At 35.9% G+C, this 18,826-nt stretch overlaps 1 protein-coding gene across 1 annotated transcript in view; it reads left to right on the top strand.

The window, feature by feature from the left end:
- The window catches only part of LOC5577342 (E3 ubiquitin-protein ligase KCMF1), a 71,397-nt gene that overhangs the window by 13,791 nt on the left and 38,780 nt on the right, over nt 1-18,826 (top strand). The window contains exons 2-3 of the mRNA XM_001656370.2: nt 10,334-10,758; nt 11,175-11,444. Of these exons, the coding sequence (XP_001656420.2) occupies nt 10,334-10,758; nt 11,175-11,444 (695 nt within the window). The remainder of the gene's footprint in view (nt 1-10,333; nt 10,759-11,174; nt 11,445-18,826) is intronic.

The following is an 18,826-nucleotide window of genomic DNA, read 5'->3' as shown; positions in this document are numbered from 1 at the left end:
CTTCGACAAAGTTGTTCAGAAGCTCAGGGGCTATCATTATACTACCCAATCTCGAACTTCAGGGATTACAAAGAAATCATTTGAGCTAGAGTTGAAGACGCCATCTTTCTAAGTGATCAGGCTCCTAAGATATTTGCAAAACAAATATTTTATGCTCACTAGCGCTGCCTCGTGGCAAAACTTTGAAACCGGGAAAAAGCCGCGAATTTCAAATCACCGGGAGAAAACCGGGAAATATACGGGAATTTCAATCAACACCGGGAAATTTTGCAAACAAGTTAATATTTCAACCAGCACAATCAATATACAATTATTCAGTGGATTTTTACTACAGCTTCGACATTTGAATCCCAAGCTAGTCAAGTTAGGTTATAGTATATGGAAACAGAGTCTTTATACATATGTTTGCCACTGAAATTGATTTCATCGATATTTTAGAAATAGCCTAACCGAAGACTCTCTTCAATACAGTAATTGATTGGACTACATGTTAAAACCTTTTAATAAAGAGAAATCTAGCGAAAAGTGATTGTTTTATGACGTTTTATGAAGAATTTAATGTTACAAAATACAATGTTTGGATGCTATCAATTACATTTCTATTATCAAGCCTGCAATTCGTTAAGCTCTTATTAATTGTATTTACAACTTTTTATGAATCTTAGCTCAAAATCCCTCAACTTAATATTTCTATTTTTTTTGCAAAGGGTATGTTTTTGGCATTCTCTGGAATAGTTTTTTTTAACCTTCCTGGTATAAAAAAATATAAAATAATAATAATTTCAAAACTAAACTTTTCGTGGCTTATCTAAGCTGAGTTGCAAAAGAGCAAAATATAGTAATTTTCCAATCGAAAACATATTGTCGTACCTTATTTAACCATATACATTATTCTAGACAGATGATAAAAACATTTTCATAAATAGAATAAAAAGATTTCAGTTTGTCATTCAAAAATATATGTAACTATTTTTTTCAAACTACGAGTGTTTATCGGAAGCATCGTTAGAAATAATCCTACAATGCTTCTGTATAACTTATGTGTATAAATGGATGAATTTTCTCCAAATTATTCTAGTTACAATGTTTCTTATTGTGCGAATTAGTGTAAACTAATGTATACATATTTTTAAATATATTTTGATTAAATAAAGATACTTTTTAATTTTAAAGTATTAAAATGTACCATTACTAGCACTAATAATAAGAACGATCATTCTTACTATACATAATTACATCACATTTGTTTTGAGAACAGATTTTTTTCTATTGGTGATCCACTTACCCCACTATGGTGGGACAAGTGGATCATTTGGCGCAAATTTTTAAGTCCCTTATACTCAATACATAACAATCAGAAAAATCGAAATAATCGATGATTTGAAGTATATTAGTCCCTCATTTGTTTTCCACAGAAAAAAAGTTTGAATTGCATTATTCACGTTAGCTATTGATTTTTCTGTATCCACTTACCCCACGGTACCTTATAGCTTTTCTCCATAATGTTTTTAAATAACAGTTATTTGGAAATCCTACAGATAGAATTCATTATGAAAATCACATAAGTTGTAAACGAGAAGACGATACAAATAGAATCCAATGAAAGCTGGTATTATAGACAAAATCATGTAAATTTGGTCTGAAACTAATATAGATTATAATTGTTTCTTTACTAAACCTGAATTAATTTTCAAATGGCAATTACCACATGATTCGTTCAACCTGTCAAGTTTAAAATTATTTATTTATAATTTCAATATATGGATATTGGAATCCATGAAAAATATTTTCTCGCTGACATAATTAATTTGTAAGGGACCAAGTTCTTTACTAGTCTTCAAATGTTTCATCCTCCGGGACTTCTGATTCCCTGATTGTAATGTCATCTCATAGTTACGACTGCTTCAATAATTGCTAGCGTAATTTTTGTGTAGCATTGTCCTTAGGGATAATCTATATAAATAAAAATGGAGTGGTGTTTGTATGTCACGAAATGGCTCGAGAACGAATGAACGGATTGACGCAAGTTTTTCACTGTTGCCCTCCACAAGGGATGCGACGTGTTCATGCGAGGAACAAGTTCAGGAAAGTCTCCGGAATAATGGGGAAAACGGGAGAAGACTATGGTATCACTTTGTATAGGGGATTTCTTGACGTTTTCCAACAGCCTACTTGATGGCAAGACGAAGTTTGCCGGGACACCTAGTATGAAATAACTAGCTTACCCAGCGTGGCTAGCCACGCTCTTACAAAATTTGAAAGCGGAAAGCTATGCATAATATATCGAGGATTGATAATGTTTCATGTTTAACAGCAAAATGACAACATGGACTAATACATTTCTCTGTTCATAACTGTGAAGGAGTGGAGGCGTAACGTTAGAAGTAGAGGATAATGGTTATAATTTTATCAACATGACCCGACATTGACACGCATGATACTAATGTCCGCCAAATCGCCTAAATGTATACTCTGATGAAAAACACGTGGCCTTAATGCTGTTGTAATGTTCTAATCTCGAATAATTACAGCTATAATGCTGTTGTAGTGTTTCTTCAGCTGTGAAACATTTCGAAAATTCCAGAACAATCTATGAATTAAAGAGAATAACATTCTCGAATATTCTACTGAATAGCTGTTGCAGTGTTCCATAATTTATTGTTGTCTCTCAAAATCACAGTTGTAATGACGCATGGAATTATCGACTCATAGAACAGGAATGCTTTGGAAAGCTGTTATGGGGGACCATCATAGTAATATATTGTATTTTTGTCCTTGTCTGTAGAGCCTTCTACCCACTGCGTCCAATAATTAGGAATATTGTGGTATGACCCATATTTAATTTTGTGCTCATCAAATATCCTCTCACAATGGAGATGTGGTGGACAATGGTTGATGGAGCACGTTATCCCAACTAGGCTCAACTCGTTTTATAAAGTTTATATATTGTACAGTGACTCAATTTAATTTTCGTACGGAGCACTGTTTTCATATCAAGTTGCTATGAAACTATTAAATGGTGCATGGCCTTCGATGTACTTTATCAATAACGAAGGTCATACGTGTCATCTATTGTTTGGAAATGACAAACTGTATTCAATTGCTTAAATCTTCGGAATAATGGAAAAGTATTGAGTTTGTGTCTATAATTGACCCAATTCCATATTCGTACACCTAACAAAAAATAAATATACAACATTCAAAACTAATTTTAAATGAACTAGATGATTGCTTAAGTTCTTCGTTGCGTTGTTCAGATGTAGTAGAGTACTTTTGGAAAATTTATAAGAGGACATATTTGAAACTTAAGTAAATTTAAGAAAAATACCACTGTTTACCATGTTTTTTGCTAAAATATTCGGTAAGTCGAACAATAACTTACATTTTTTTTCAACATCACTTCCTTAAGAATGATTTCTGCGAATATTGCACAAGTTTCAAAAAATTATAATCAGTTTTAGAGTAGCTAGGAGTGGATATCGACAACTTATACTTTTGGATCTTAGGTAATATAACATTTATAACAAACCCAAAACTAAAAATTTTAGTTAGTCGCTGTTATGAATATAATTTGAATATTCATTTAAAGATAATTGAGAATTGCGATAACATCAATTATCATTAGGTATGTACAGCGTAGTTTAGGGTACTTTATTGTAAAACAAAGTTTGTAAAAATATCATTTTAGGACAGTTTTGAAGTTATGGCACAACAATTTTCTGAACTCAAAAGGGATATAAACTGTATATGATTTATATAAACTGTGTACATTTCAACTAAATTTCTATCAAAGCTCACGAATATAATTAATAGATTGGATCCAATGACAAAAATAAACGTTATTGTTCAAATTATTGGATTTTATAGCAAAAATCATTGGAAAACTGGCATTTCTCATAATTTTACCTAAATCTCATATATGTCCGCTAATAAATTGTCCAAATGTACTTCACTACATCTGAATATCATAATAAAGCACTTCAGCAATCAAATAAAGCATTTAAATTAAGTTTTGAATGTTGTACGTTTGAATTCTGGTAGGTGTACGAATATGGAATTGGGTTGATTTTAGACATAAATTCAATACTTTTCCATTAATCCAAAGATGAATGTAAATGTAAACATTTTGTGATTGGCAAATAATAGATGACACCTATTACCTTCAATGTGGATAAAGTATTTTGAACTCAATACATAATTTAATAGTTTTTTACTAACTTGATGTGAAAACAGTATCCTGTACGAATATGAAATTGGGCCACTGTATTTAGTATATTTTTAGTTCCCCTATAGATAAAATAAAAATTCGATAGACAGTAATCTGATCCATGCTTAAATTGCTTTTCCACATGTCAAACTCGTGTATAGGGTAGATGTACCAATAGTGGAGGTACTAAGCACTATTGAACTTCATTTAACCGCCTAAGTTCAAGAAGCGCAATTAATGTACATGTTAATGTTGTAACGGGAAGTAACGACCATTAACTTAATGAGAAAAAATATTGCATCGCAGTAATCCACAGCATGTCAGTGAAAAATAATACCTCCACTATTGGTACACTGTTCCTTTAGTTGCGGTATATTTTTAATTTATGTTCCTATAGTTGCGGTATCCGTGGTTTTCTTATGGGATCCTCTACTATAGGAACACTTTACCGCAACTATTGGTACAATCAAGAACAGTTTTAGCAATTTTAGTGATATTTGATCAGTTTTAAAGCAATTTGAACGCTTTTTTTAACTATTCCGTGTATCAACAAGCCGATACGTCGATTGGCAGTGTCGGTTCTGTGGCTAACGTAATAAAATCAGTGAAAACGGCACTACCACAACTATAGGAACACTTACCCTATATGTTGGAACTGTTGAAACCACTTCTGAATTACATATTTGATTCCAACCCAATCCAAATTCGACAGAACTATAATTTGCTTGAAGTTGGTTTATTTACGATTTGATCACCGAACAACACAACACTCAAAATTGAGAACGATTCAAACAAAATCGACTCTTCAACTAACACATTATTTGTGTTTATCAACACATTCTGCTCTTTTTGGATTTCTTTTGCTTTGCAATATAAAGCTTTTCAATGTAACATGATTTTTCTTTTAAATAAGCTCTAAACTGATTTTGCAGCATAAGTGAAATTTACACATAGCTAAAATAGCATTGGTAAAAGGGGCCTTCCTTAGCCGACTGGTTAAAGTCCGCGCCTACAAAGCAAAGCCATGTTGAAGGTGTCTGGATTCTATTCCTGATCAGTCCAGGATCTTCTTGTTATGGAAACAGGGATGGGAAATGTACTGTAGCAAACATTTACCACCTCGACATTCACATGTTTCTACACGACCATCAAAATCCAAAGCAAACCATGACCGTCAAAACAGAAAAATGTCATGGCTCTCGAAAACTGTAATCTTCTTCTTCCCAACGTTTATTTAAACCCGAATGCGAAATGACTCGAGCACAGTGGTAACACGATTTCTCCGGTTTTCGGGGTTTTGACTATTTGCTCGGTAAAGGCGGCATAAAATTGAACTTGCTTATATGTATCGCAACAGAATGATTGTGCTCTTGCTGTTAGTACTAATAGATTGCAATTATACGAAAACACAAGCAAAATATAAGCGATTGAATTATTTAACTTTTTTTCAATCATTCACCTCGCGATGGCTACCCGAAAACGATCATAGGGGCGGTCCATTAATAACGTAAGACAATTTTGGCAATTTTTAGACCCCCCCTCCCCCCATGGTAAGATTTTTTGTATGAAAATTAAAAATTATTTGTTTGGCGCGTAAGAAATCTCGAACCCCCCCTCCCCCCATAAACCCTTACGTAATTAATGGACGGCCCCATAGTGGAGAGACAAAAACAGTCAAGCAGTGTGTGAACCGCTGGCAGCGCAACGCCTGATGGTATTGATGCTGCTGCTGCTTTGTGTTTTGGTTGACTGGCAGAATCAATGAACTGTGGTAAATTGTGATCACAGTTCCCAAGCCTGAAAGGAAATTTCCTTGACTTTCCTGGCTCTATGCCCAGGGAACCTGCCACACGATATACGAATGCGAAAACGGCAATGAAAGCTCTCAGTTAATAACTGTGGAATAGCTGAGCTTAGCTGAGAGCTGGCTTTGTCCCAGTGAGGACGTAATGCCAATCAGTATGATAAGAAGATATATTGGTCCAGAAGAGCTCGATTTTATTCATTTTTTTAAAGAGAAGTTCCCAAAAATGCAAACGACAACGATGAAAAATTCTAGAACATTCTACGAATGAGGAAGAAACATGGTCCATAAAACTCTGGAATGTTCTGTCAAATAACTGTTGTAGTGCTCCACAATTTGCAATTGTAATGTTCTAACAATCAAATATACTGTTGTAGTCCTCTAAAATTGCTGTTTTAGCGCTCAGTGAAACTTTTCGGTGAAATATTTCAAAGCGTTACTGACAAGACAGACAGCTCTGGTATTTTATATATATGATGAAACTATTTTCATAACATTTAAGCCCAAAATTACTTGCCAAATATAATAACGTACTTAAATAAGCGTCAATCAGAACTTCACAGTTGTGTGGAAGTTGAAGCGAAATTCTTCAACAAGCAATATAACAGTTCGTAAGCAGTAATTCCACTTTCTAAAGAATATACAAAAAAGCTATAATTATTAAATCATTGATGTATGCAGCTCACCCTTTACACCTCACCTTCAACTGCCCATACTCGCAATACAGTCCCATTAGGAAAATCATCATGTCAAGAAAAACGCTTCTGGGCATAATACATAACATTTTCGTTTCACCGTTTCTGACAGTAGTAAATTGTGGTGGCATTACTCAACACATTATCATTGTAGTATTATAAAACCGTCAAGAACTAAAATATAGTTAAAGTGGTTGTTTTCCATATCATAATCTAAGATTCAATCCAATAGGACTCGTTATCCGAGTATTTTTCTTGCCAAACACAAATATACCCGCATACCAGTCCCATTACGGGGGCTGGCTTACTATGTTTTTACGCACCTTGACACAATCGTTTTCAAGTTTACAGTAGATCTCACGCTAGATCCCAAGGAATTTTCCAACTGTACCTGTTAGTTCTAATAAATTTGGACTAAAAATGTCCTTCAAAGTTATTGTACTATTCGGTGGTAACAGTGATCATGTTAAAGACTCTCCTGGATTTTATTTAACTGCAGAACATGTTCCGGTCAGCCAATCTAGAAAGTTAATATAATCCACCACGGGGATGTTGGTTTCAAGCAATGCAACAAAGCAATTTTTGGCCAGCATGAAGACGGCAAAGCTATTGAAGATTCCTTAGATATATGTGAATTGTCCTGCTATATGCCTTGAACCACCTTACTACTTGGTTTTAGAAGTCGCATGTACCTACTTAGGGGCGACTGTGGAAACTCAATAGAAATATTAGTAGTAGAACGCTAGTGCCGTAGTTGTCACAAAACTGATCTGAACTTTTATTACCTTAAATTATGGGTTTTCATTGTTTTTTAAATACCATTACGTTGTTTTGGTTTTCAAAATTAATATGACACTTTGAGGCCCGGTACTCACGCTGTCAGTTCGTGGCAAACTAGATGTTGGTAACACGAACAGCAGCGACATTAGCGTGCTGTCAGCATCAGGCATTGCAATCTCATCTGATGAACGAGATCATCTTTGGATAACGGAAAGATATTATCTGTAATCCAAGAGCGCTCTGAAATGATATCATCTCTCAATCTTGAGCATTAAAAGATAACAGCTGTCAAGACTGTTTGGTGGTTTGGAACAATTTACCGTTTTAAGTATTTGCTTTTATTATGCTATTTTTCAACGTTTCTTTACAGAGTTACCAACGAGTGATTGGAAAGCAATTTTGGAAAACTTTTTCTTCGAATATACCGTCGTATTTGAAACCAAGTGTGGCGAGAAATCATTGTGGAATATTGGTAATCCGTGGCCAGCCAAGCGTTTTTCAAGAGATGAAAGCTATACTGTTTCTGCACGACACAAGCTTTTTCTTGTACCTGAATGTTGGGCTTGTATTATTTTTATAATAAAATTACAGTATTTCCAAGAACAACATTATTTTTTTTATAGTTCCTCTTGGTCACTTACATAGTGAATATATTTACTTGAGTTTTCAGCTGTCTAGATATCAGGGAAATCTAGACTATATGACCATTTGTTTCATGAGCAGATTGTTATCTTCCGGATTCTTGTGGGGCGGTTTTGAAAGATTCCACGTAATGCGATGAACTGCATCTAAGAAACTTCGTAACTTATGTCATTTAAGCTAATTTAATTTAATTTTCGTTTCGGTGCAATATGGAGTGAACATTGTAATTGTTGCCGCTAGAAATCATGCTCAATTGACTGGATTCCCATATGCCACGGGATGTACGTCAACTAATCAGAGTTCAACACGGGGATAGCTGTTGGTAATTATTGGATAGAGCTCAAATGTTGAAGTGTAAATATGTAAATGAATTGACATCAAGAAATGGGCTCCTTCTGATTATCAATTGAAGTTATTTTTATTTATTGCAACAACTGTATCAATTCAATGTAATTTTATGCTTTTATTTCCCTAAATTTAGGTTTTCAATAAAAATTGATCGATATTTGTCAGAATTTTGGTTGGTTGGTCAGAATGGACTAAGTGTTTTATAATGATTTCGATAAAACGTACTCCAAGCATTGTGATTCTATTTGAGTAATCATCTGTATCAAAAGTGCATCGTAAAGATCAGAATTATTTGAGTTCTTGGCTTATCTTTACAAGGCAAAAATATCATGTTTTCCGGTCTGTCTGAACACCCACCAATTCATTGTCAAATGTGTTTGTTTCCCATAGTGTTTACCCCAAGTAAATCAAACGCGAGGATTGCTTAGCTCAAGATGACTCATCTGAGCAAAAGATACTGACGAAAAATTGATCATAGAGCTCTAAGATGATATCTCACAATTCGATCCATATCATGCTCAGATGATCGAAAGATGGGATAAAATGTAATGCCTGGTCAGCATTAATAAGCTCCCACAGGTGGTAAAATTCAAATGTTATAGCATAAAACATGCTCGTTCACTTCGATTTAGTATAAATTCATCTTTGGAAAACACTTTTCTTGATTGTTGATTCTAAATACCGAATATTGGCACTTCTAACTAGTGATCCATAATATGGACCAGGAAATGATTGTTTACCACGGTTATGGATCATTTCCAAGGAATGTAGATTTCTGCTATTTTAAGCATTGGATTCGACATTTTCAGACAACAGCACTGAGGATAAAACTAATAAAACATCAGGATTTGCAAATTTCGTTTTTTAGTAGACAAAAATGGGTGGAAAACTTGGTGTGGAGCGAAAACTGTTCATGTCTCAGTTACTACAATGCAGTATCACAAAAAAAAGGCATTTTATTCTTATTTCCAGCTCTAACACTGCTATTTTTGCAGTAATATGTGACACATTGTTAACTTTCGCCAAATCATGTGATACAGATGCAATGAGTTGAAAATCTCTTTATTTTGCGCACTGATCCGTAATATGTCACAATTTGATCGATAATATGAAAATTGATCCATAATATGATTTTCAGAAACCGATACAATTTTTAATTTTTATACAATCCCATGTAAATATTACACTCAAATCAGTTCACTAACCGAAGTTCCAGTATGAAACGATTCAATTCGTGCTTTTAAATAACAATTTTACGTTTTCCATGTCGTTTTATTGAATTTCATAGGTTGGACTCCACACTATTTGATCCATAACTGTGGGGTCATGGTACATAGACTCCCTGGGCTTGGGATTATATTTTCCAGGGAGCGATGAATTTGGATAATTGATCGCTGTTGTTAGTAGTTTTGATTAGACGTTGGGTGAATTTCAAAACAATGGCAACCTTTTTATTACAAAATTTAGATTTTATCTTCTGACCTAAAGATTCTGGTTGAACTACTGTACTATGCAGTTGGGCTGCATTAGGCTATCACTCATCAAAATTACTTTCACTTCGGGAAAATATAATTTCAAGCTGGCGAGAAGATTACGAACTGAGGGTGGGTTAGGAGCACAAGCAGACCCTTGAATGTGCAATGTGGGGTAGTAATTGGGAATGCAATTGACGATTTGTAATCTTCTACGAGGTTTTCGAAACCCAATGGAGCGATTGTACTGAACGTACTTCGTTTTGGTAGACATTATTGTCAGGCCTGTCCTCAATGTAGCTCAATCCTGCTTCTGTTATTTTTCCATTATATTGATTTGTATTATTCTCTGTTACTGATCATATCCTTTTCTGTCTGATTTTAGGTGTGAGCTGTGATTCGTGTTTGAAAAGCAACTTTCGTGGACGTCGTTACAAATGTTTGATCTGCTACGATTACGACCTATGCGCCAACTGTTATGAGGAGGGAGCCACCAGCACACGACACTCCGCAGACCATCCGATGCAGTGTATCCTGACGAGGTCCGATTTCGAACTATACTATGGTGGGGAGGTGCTCACACCCGATCAGCCACAGTCTTTCACCTGCCCGTATTGTAAACGAATGGGACTGAGCGATTCCGCACTGCTGGAGCATGTTAGTTCCGATCACACCGACACAGGCCTGGAAGTGGTATGTCCGGTCTGTGCAGCGCTACCTGGAGGCGATCCCAACCTGGTGACAGATGACTTTGCCGGACATCTAAGCCTAGAACATCGGAGCGGTTCACGGGATCTTATCTCATTTTTGATATCCTTTTCAAAACATTTATGATCGATTTTTCAACAATTTTGACTTGAACAAAACTTCTTTTAGTACAATCATTATTTACTGTTTGTTTTTAACTTTTTAGTAGGTCTTATTTGTGTAATTGAACTTTAGGTTGAATTACTCTTATTTTAGTATTCAAATTGGGTATAATTTTTTACCTTGATTCATATCATGATAGGATTTGTTTATTTGTTTTCATTAGTTCTTTCTTGCATCCAGATTCATCCACCAATATATCGGATCATTCATTCAATCTTGCTGCGTAACTTGACAATACATTAAGAAGATTTAAAATGATCTTTACCTAATAGTTCTGTTCAAGCTTTAAGATAAATATTGGGAAATTATACATCAGTTTTATCAAAACATACAAGTTTCCTTAACCAAATCTTTACGATGAGCCATCAGCTATCCGACATGGAGGTGTACGGAGGATGCCACATTCTGGTCGGGCACTTGGAGGGCCCCGCTCGAGGCGATCCAACATGCACTTCAGCTCATCAGGCGGTGGTCTATCGACGCTTTCACCCTCCGGACGGGAATCTGTGGATCCCATCGCCGAACTCCTGCAGCAGTTGTCCAGTGTTCGACGCGGTGGTGCCCCGCAGCCCTCACAGCTGCAGCAGCTTCAGATGCAAATCCAGTTGGAACGGCAGCAAGTTACGGTAAGTGTCAACTTCATTATCCATCATTTTTACGTGAAACACAATTTTTGACGCCCTTCGCATTACCTATGTTCGAACAATTGTCCCTTGTTATATTGGATTTCCTATACACAGTTATGCGTAGCGTACTTTCCAAAAAAAGTTTTAGAAGAATATGCCGATATTTTTTATCTATATTGAATCCAATTTTTGAATACCATAAAGATTCAATATACCGGCTGGGTAACGGGCCAATACTTTGGCTTCTGCCTCCCGTGCAAAAGTTTTGGGTTCAACCTCTTAAAAACATACCTTGTTTTGTCCACATCTTTGGGATTATTATTATTTATTTGGTTCTACATCAATTAACTCAAGAAACACGGAAGTTCTATCAGAAGCTCAACGTATCCCGCAATGGCTTCGGACCGCGAGCCAAAATGTACAGGGATAAGGATGGGGACATCTTGACGGACAAACGTGAGGTGATCGAAAGGTGAAAGCAGCACTTAGACGAACACCTTAATGGCGCTGACAGCGCAGGCAATGAAAGTCGAGACAACGGAGGAAAAGCCTTTGCCAGTACTACGGACGATGGAAACCAACCAGCCCTAACTTTGAGGGAGGTTAAGGTGAAACAGTTTGGAATCAACTTCTAAGATTGCACTAAAACTTCAAAGGCACAAATCTCGCGAAGAAAGCATCCGACAACAAAGCACTTCTTATTTTTGCTTTGTGCACTAACAGAAAGCTTAAAATAAGAAGATCAGCAACGTTTGCCAACTGTTTCTCCAGTTTTGTGCCTTTGAAAACGTGAGTAGGGGAAGAAGTTGGCCATTCTGCCGGCCATCTTTGGATTCCGAGCCGTTTCACCTTAAGGATACCATTCATCAGCTCAAGAACAATAAAGCAGAGCATGGCATCGGAGGTGAACTCATAAAGATAAGCCCGGATAGGCTGGTCATTTGTCTGCATCGGCTGATAGGCACAATCTGGGAAACAGAACAGCTACTGGAGGAATGGAAGGGAAGGATACTATGCCCCATCCACAGAGCTACAGACGTAACCTTTAGAACAAATCGCGATAAAAATCATCGTCGAGAGAACATGTACGCCAGATGCTAAAATCGTTGTGTTTGGCCAATGGACCAACATGTGGCGGTAGTGTGTAAACATCAAACGCGAACAAAATCGATGAGAGCGCTGCGGGTAGTGTGTTTATCAACTAGAATATATGTGTACCGACCGTTAAAAAGATGTTCGATGGACAATAATGAGAGTGTGACGTCTGTTTGTCTGTGCCCCATCTATAAGAAAGGCGGCAAGTTAAATTGTGAGAACTTTCGAGCGATCATCATCCTAAATGCGGTCACCTGTAGTAAACGAGTTCGTGGGAAGTTATCAAGTCCGCTTCGTTGACAGCCGATCGACAACAGACCAGATCTCCAAAAATGTCATGAATAGCAGGTCCCAACGCATCACCTTTTCATCGATATCAAGGCGGCATACGATAGTATCGACCGCGTAGAGCTCACAAGACTAATAAGAGCAATGATGGAAGGTGTGCAATTTGTTTGAAGATATCAGGCGAACATTCCAATTCGTTTGAATTCCGTCGAGGACTTTGACAAAGTGGTTGTGTTAGGCTATTAGGTATTATGCGGAGATCCGTTACAGACCTGTTCATCAACCTGCAACGCGATGCAGCAAAAGTTGGACTGGTGGTAAATGCGTCCAAGACAAAAGTACATGCTAGTAGGTGGAGCCAAGCGCGACAGGGTCCATTTAGGAAACAGTGTTACGATAGACGATCAATGAGAAAGAATCTATACCAAGGTGTGGAAAAAGAAGCACGCACACTAAATATCTTCTTCCTCGTCTCAGTATATATTCTTATTGATAGACTATAATAACTTTAGCCGTAAAAAACGGAGGCGCATCATCAGTTGAAGTCAGGCCTGCAATGGCCTCCGCATGAAGCTGCGGTCAAAAAACGTTCACCCACCAAATGTACCATGTAGGTACCAGGGCATATTACAGGAATGCTGGACAGCAACCCTTCAAAAATGGTGTTCGCTTGAATCCGGTTGTGGAGCGCGGCGACCTAGGTGGGCAGATTTGTCGTGTGCCATAAAGAGTTTCAACTAGACGTGTATAATGAATGCTGAGATATGGACAGAACAGTATGGACCAATGCACGAGTTCACTATTTGACGTTTGAGCGGTGCCGTGTTATTTATGTGACCATGGAAACCAGTGAATTCGGCACCGCTCAAACGTCAAATTAGTGAACTCGTGCATTGGTCCATTGTATGTTTTTAGGGGATGAATCTAAACAATAGAAATATTAGTAGTAGAATGCTAGTAGCGTAGTAGCGTAGTTGTCTACAAACTGATTTTAATTATTATTGCCTTAAATTATGGTTTTTCATTGTTTGTTCAATACAATGACGTTGTTTTCGTTCTTAAAATTAATTTGACACATTGAGGCCCGGTACTCACGCTGTCAGTTCGTGGCAAACTAGATGTTGGTAACACGAACAGCAGCGACATTAGCATTCTTAGGTTAATGCTTCTACTATCTAAGCTTTTGCACGGGAGTGTAGATATTTTTACTGATCCTAGATCCAGATTTTTATCCAGATAAAGATTCCAGAGGTTCCTCTTTTATTTATAAGGATTTATAAGGAATTCCTGAAGTGATTCCATGAAAGACCTTCAGGAACTCCTATAGCGATTTCTGTTTAGAACGTCCAGCAATTTTCGTAGGGCCCATCCACAATTGTTTTAACGCTGAGGGGGTGGGTGGATGTCCATAATTGTATTGAGATGTTACAGTTCATGCAAAATTCATGAAATATTCATACAAAAAGCGTTACAACGGGGCGGGTGGGTGTCAAAATGGCCACATCAAAAAGCAAATGCAAAACGTAAATTGTGTTCAAGTTAATAGTTTCAAGCTGATTAATATTGACGAATAAATGTGGGGTTAAACTTTGAAAATCTGTATTGAAAAATCGAAATTGGTGTTGGCCGGACAACTTCAATTGTGATAAAAATGTACAAAGTTGTTATGACTACGTGGATTTCGCGAGTTTCGCGGTTTTAGTTTTAAAGCTATGTCTAGCTTCTAGGAAGGTTTATTGAGGAATTAACATTTTCCAATTGAACTGAGCTTTTTTAGGTTGTCAGAACAAATCAACAGCTACTACGATGTAAGCTTTCTTAATGTAGATCAACTGCTACTACGATGAGTTTCTTCAAGTTTCAAGTACCACAATCATACATTCGCCAGGAGAAATGTTAAAGAGGGTTTTTTTTTCAAGCACTGGATGCCATTGCAATAATTGGCGCAGATCGACCAACTTTGGCTACCTTGCATAAATAATAAAAAAAAAAACTATGTTTAGCGAACGACAGTTTCTCCATCTTTACTGCGTCCAGAGTTATTAACGAAATTTTTGTTGAAGTTCGGAGTAGAGATGTACCGAATATTCGGCCGGCCGAATATTCGGGCCGAATATCTCGATTTTTTTTATTTTGCCGAATATTCGTTCTGCCGAATAATGAAATCCATTATTCGGCCGAATAGGCCGAATAGTGTCCGAATAATAACAAAATAAACTAAACTGTAGAATAAATATTATGTTTATGTAAGGAAAATTTAAAAAAATCAATAATTTATTCAAGTGATGACCGATTTTTTCTTTTTATGGACACCTTGAATAAATTTTGATGCCAAATATTGAAAAAGTGAGAATTTCTCTGTTCTATGGCGTTACCATTTTCGTCAAATCAAATTGTATCTCATCTTGCAGGAGCTGTAACGTACCGCTTGGCTAGTTAGAAGCGTTTGAACATTTGTTTTTAAGGTATAGATGCATCAAAGCTAAATCCGACATTTTCAAGAGCACATGCGAGTCATGGGTCTGCGGTCTATTTGCCTCAATTTTTATGAAACACTTCCAAAAGTCGGATGAATAGTAAACCAAATTTCTTAAACAAAAAACAGCAATAGGATACAGCTTCCTAGCTTCAGAAACACAGAAATCCTCAGAACTTATGATTTCTGCAAACGGTTTCAATAGCTCAAGAAGACGATCATTCATTTCCATTTATACTTTGTTTTATTCTTCAGCTTTCCCTACTTAAAAACTGTCTTCTTTATATTGACCCAGAATTAAAAATATAGTTTTTAAGAAATTGGACTCACGTACGGGTGTTATTCGGCCGAATATTTAGGTTTTATTTGACCGAATATTAAGTCATTATTCGGCCGAATGTTCGGCCGAATATTCGTTTGGCCGAATAATAATATTTCAACTATTCGGCCGAATAGTGCCATTCGGTACACCTCTAGTTCGAAGATACTGTTACATTTACAGATTTCTTTTGAATAATTTCTCAAAACGTCATAAACAGAAACTCGAAGAGATTTTAATGTCCATTCTGCTTTGAGTAATCTAGATGAAATTCTGTAAAAAAATGTGTGAGAACCAGTGAATCCTGGTGTAAATGCTTTCTAGACATTCCACGCGTATGGTCCACAGGTCCTTAAAAATTCCTCGAAAAAAAAACTAGGAACGAATCCAATGATTCTACCAGAGAATCCTTCAAAAATACATTCAGGGACATATCCAATGATTCCACTAGAAATTCTTGCATGTATCCTAAAATATTTCTCTTATGATTTCAATACACTTCAGAAGTTTTCCAGAATCCTCCAGCGAAACAATTTTTAAATTCTTGTGCCACCAGTAGTTTCAACAGGGATTGTTCTGAAAATACCCCTAGGAATAGCTACGAAAAATTTTCTTATAGTGATTTCTTCAATTGTTATTCCAGAAAATCTTCGGTCACCATGTGGCTCCCCAAGTAACACAGAAAACATCTTCCCGGTCAGTTATTTGAAAATGATGCTATATTTAGGTGTTAAAGATGAAATTCAATACATCTTCTGTTTAAAGACAGTTCTGGTGATGTTTTAGAAAAACATATCTATTCGGCCCAAGTAACACAGAAAACATCTTCCCGGTCAGTTATTTGAAAATGATGCTATATTTAGGTGTTAAAGATGAAATTCAATACATCTTCTGTTTAAAGACAGTTCTGGTGATGTTTTAGAAAAACATATCTATTCGGCAAACACAGAAACCGCATTTGTGTTATACTCCTGATTGATAAATGCATATATTACTTAATTAAAGCAGTCCCAATAACTAAACTTCAGTCGATGTAAATGAAGTTATAAAGTTGCTTTTGAATACATATTCCGAACATATCTGTTTGATTGTTTTGATAGAGATGTTATAATTATGCTTTCTTCTGTCAATTGAAAAACATATTTAGCATTTGTCTCTTTGTAATCTCAATTTATCTTCGAAGATGGATGCAGCGTAATCGATGTAGTGAAACAAAATCCCTAGCGAACAATTAAGCAAAATGGTTATTATTGCAAGCGGAGATAAAATGATCTAAAACATACCTACACGAAAATTGTGCGCAAATGATAATTCACCAGATGTGTTTTTTTCATTGTGAACGAGCATTTCATCTCATTGACGATATTGACAGCATTTATATTTGTTGTTTTAAACACGTACTTAATATGCATTTAAAACTTAATTCAAACGCAAAATTGCTTCCAACACCCGTGTTTGCTATCCCTTCCAAAGCAATGTCATGTTACAGCACCGGTCATAAAAATCAATAAATGTTGAACTTTCATTTCAAGCGACTGACATGTAGCTGAATTACGATTTTCAGCACGGCAGGTCAAGAATGTGTGTAGCCCAGTTAACAAGTTTGATTAGTATTGAATTTTATGATTTCTTGATTCAAAACATACCAACCAATTGAATTATCGTAGGTACCTAAACGAATAACTATTACAAAGATTTTTTACCTGCCATGTACGCATTTGATTGCATCCACCATGTTTCTCGCTTGTTCCTTCAGATTAAAATTTCTCACAATCTGATAAATTTCGTGGAACGCAAGTTACAATTGCGCATCTAATAAATAGCGCATCATTAAACACGGAGCACAACACTCAGTTTCACCGAAAATCTTACGCGGCACCTACAAAACAGTACACCATACATGCACAATCGTTGAATTATATTTTGAAACTCGTAAACTTATAAAAAATCGTAGCTAAATTTCCTGCAGCAAGATATTCGTTTTTCATTCCGTTTGTTGAACCACTTGAAGTCAATGATTATTTGTTATATATAAATTTTGTTTTTACTTTTCTGAGCTGTCAAAACATTTCAAGCAATACACAATTTGCACTTGTATTCAAACACGACAAATTACGTCTTGATAACTTAATTATAACTTATTGGTCATAATGATTGTGATATAACTTAGATATAACAAATCAGAATGCTATGAGAAGTATGAAATAGGTATTGTAGAACATCTGATTGAACTATGAATGATGTTTTAAAACATTCAATTTGTGCGCTTTTTCAGTTATAAAGATGTATGAAATTTAGTGTTGTACATTCGAACCAAAACAGCGGCGATGTATTAAAGGTGCATTTTGACCTTATTTATGACAAACTGTGTTACTTGGGGGCAAACACAGAAACCGCATTTGTGTTATACTCCTGATTGATAAATGCATATATTACTTAATTAAAGCAGTCCCAATAACTAAACTTCAGTCGATGTAAATGAAGTTATAAAGTTGCTTTTGAATACATATTCCGAACATATCTGTTTGATTGTTTTGATAGAGATGTTATAATTATGCTTTCTTCTGTCAATTGAAAAACATATTTAGCATTTGTCTCTTTGTAATCTCAATTTATCTTCGAAGATGGATGCAGCGTAATCGATGTAGTGAAACAAAATCCCTAGCGAACAATTAAGCAAAATGGTTATTATTGCAAGCGGAGATAAAATGATCTAAAACATACCTACACGAAAATTGTGCGCAAATGATAATTCACCAGATGTGTTTTTTTCATTGTGAACGAGCATTTCATCTCATTGACGATATTGACAGCATTTATATTTGTTGTTTTAAACACGTACTTAATATGCATTTAAAACTTAATTCAAACGCAAAATTGCTTCCAACACCCGTGTTTGCTATCCCTTCCAAAGCAATGTCATGTTACAGCACCGGTCATAAAAATCAATAAATGTTGAACTTTCATTTCAAGCGACTGACATGTAGCTGAATTACGATTTTCAGCACGGCAGGTCAAGAATGTGTGTAGCCCAGTTAACAAGTTTGATTAGTATTGAATTTTATGATTTCTTGATTCAAAACATACCAACCAATTGAATTATCGTAGGTACCTAAACGAATAACTATTACAAAGATTTTTTACCTGCCATGTACGCATTTGATTGCATCCACCATGTTTCTCGCTTGTTCCTTCAGATTAAAA

This window comes from Aedes aegypti, chromosome 3, assembly GCF_002204515.2.
Source record: "Aedes aegypti strain LVP_AGWG chromosome 3, AaegL5.0 Primary Assembly, whole genome shotgun sequence".
Taxonomy (NCBI): Eukaryota; Metazoa; Arthropoda; class Insecta; order Diptera; family Culicidae; genus Aedes; species Aedes aegypti.
This window is presented reverse-complemented; position numbering and strand designations above follow the sequence as displayed.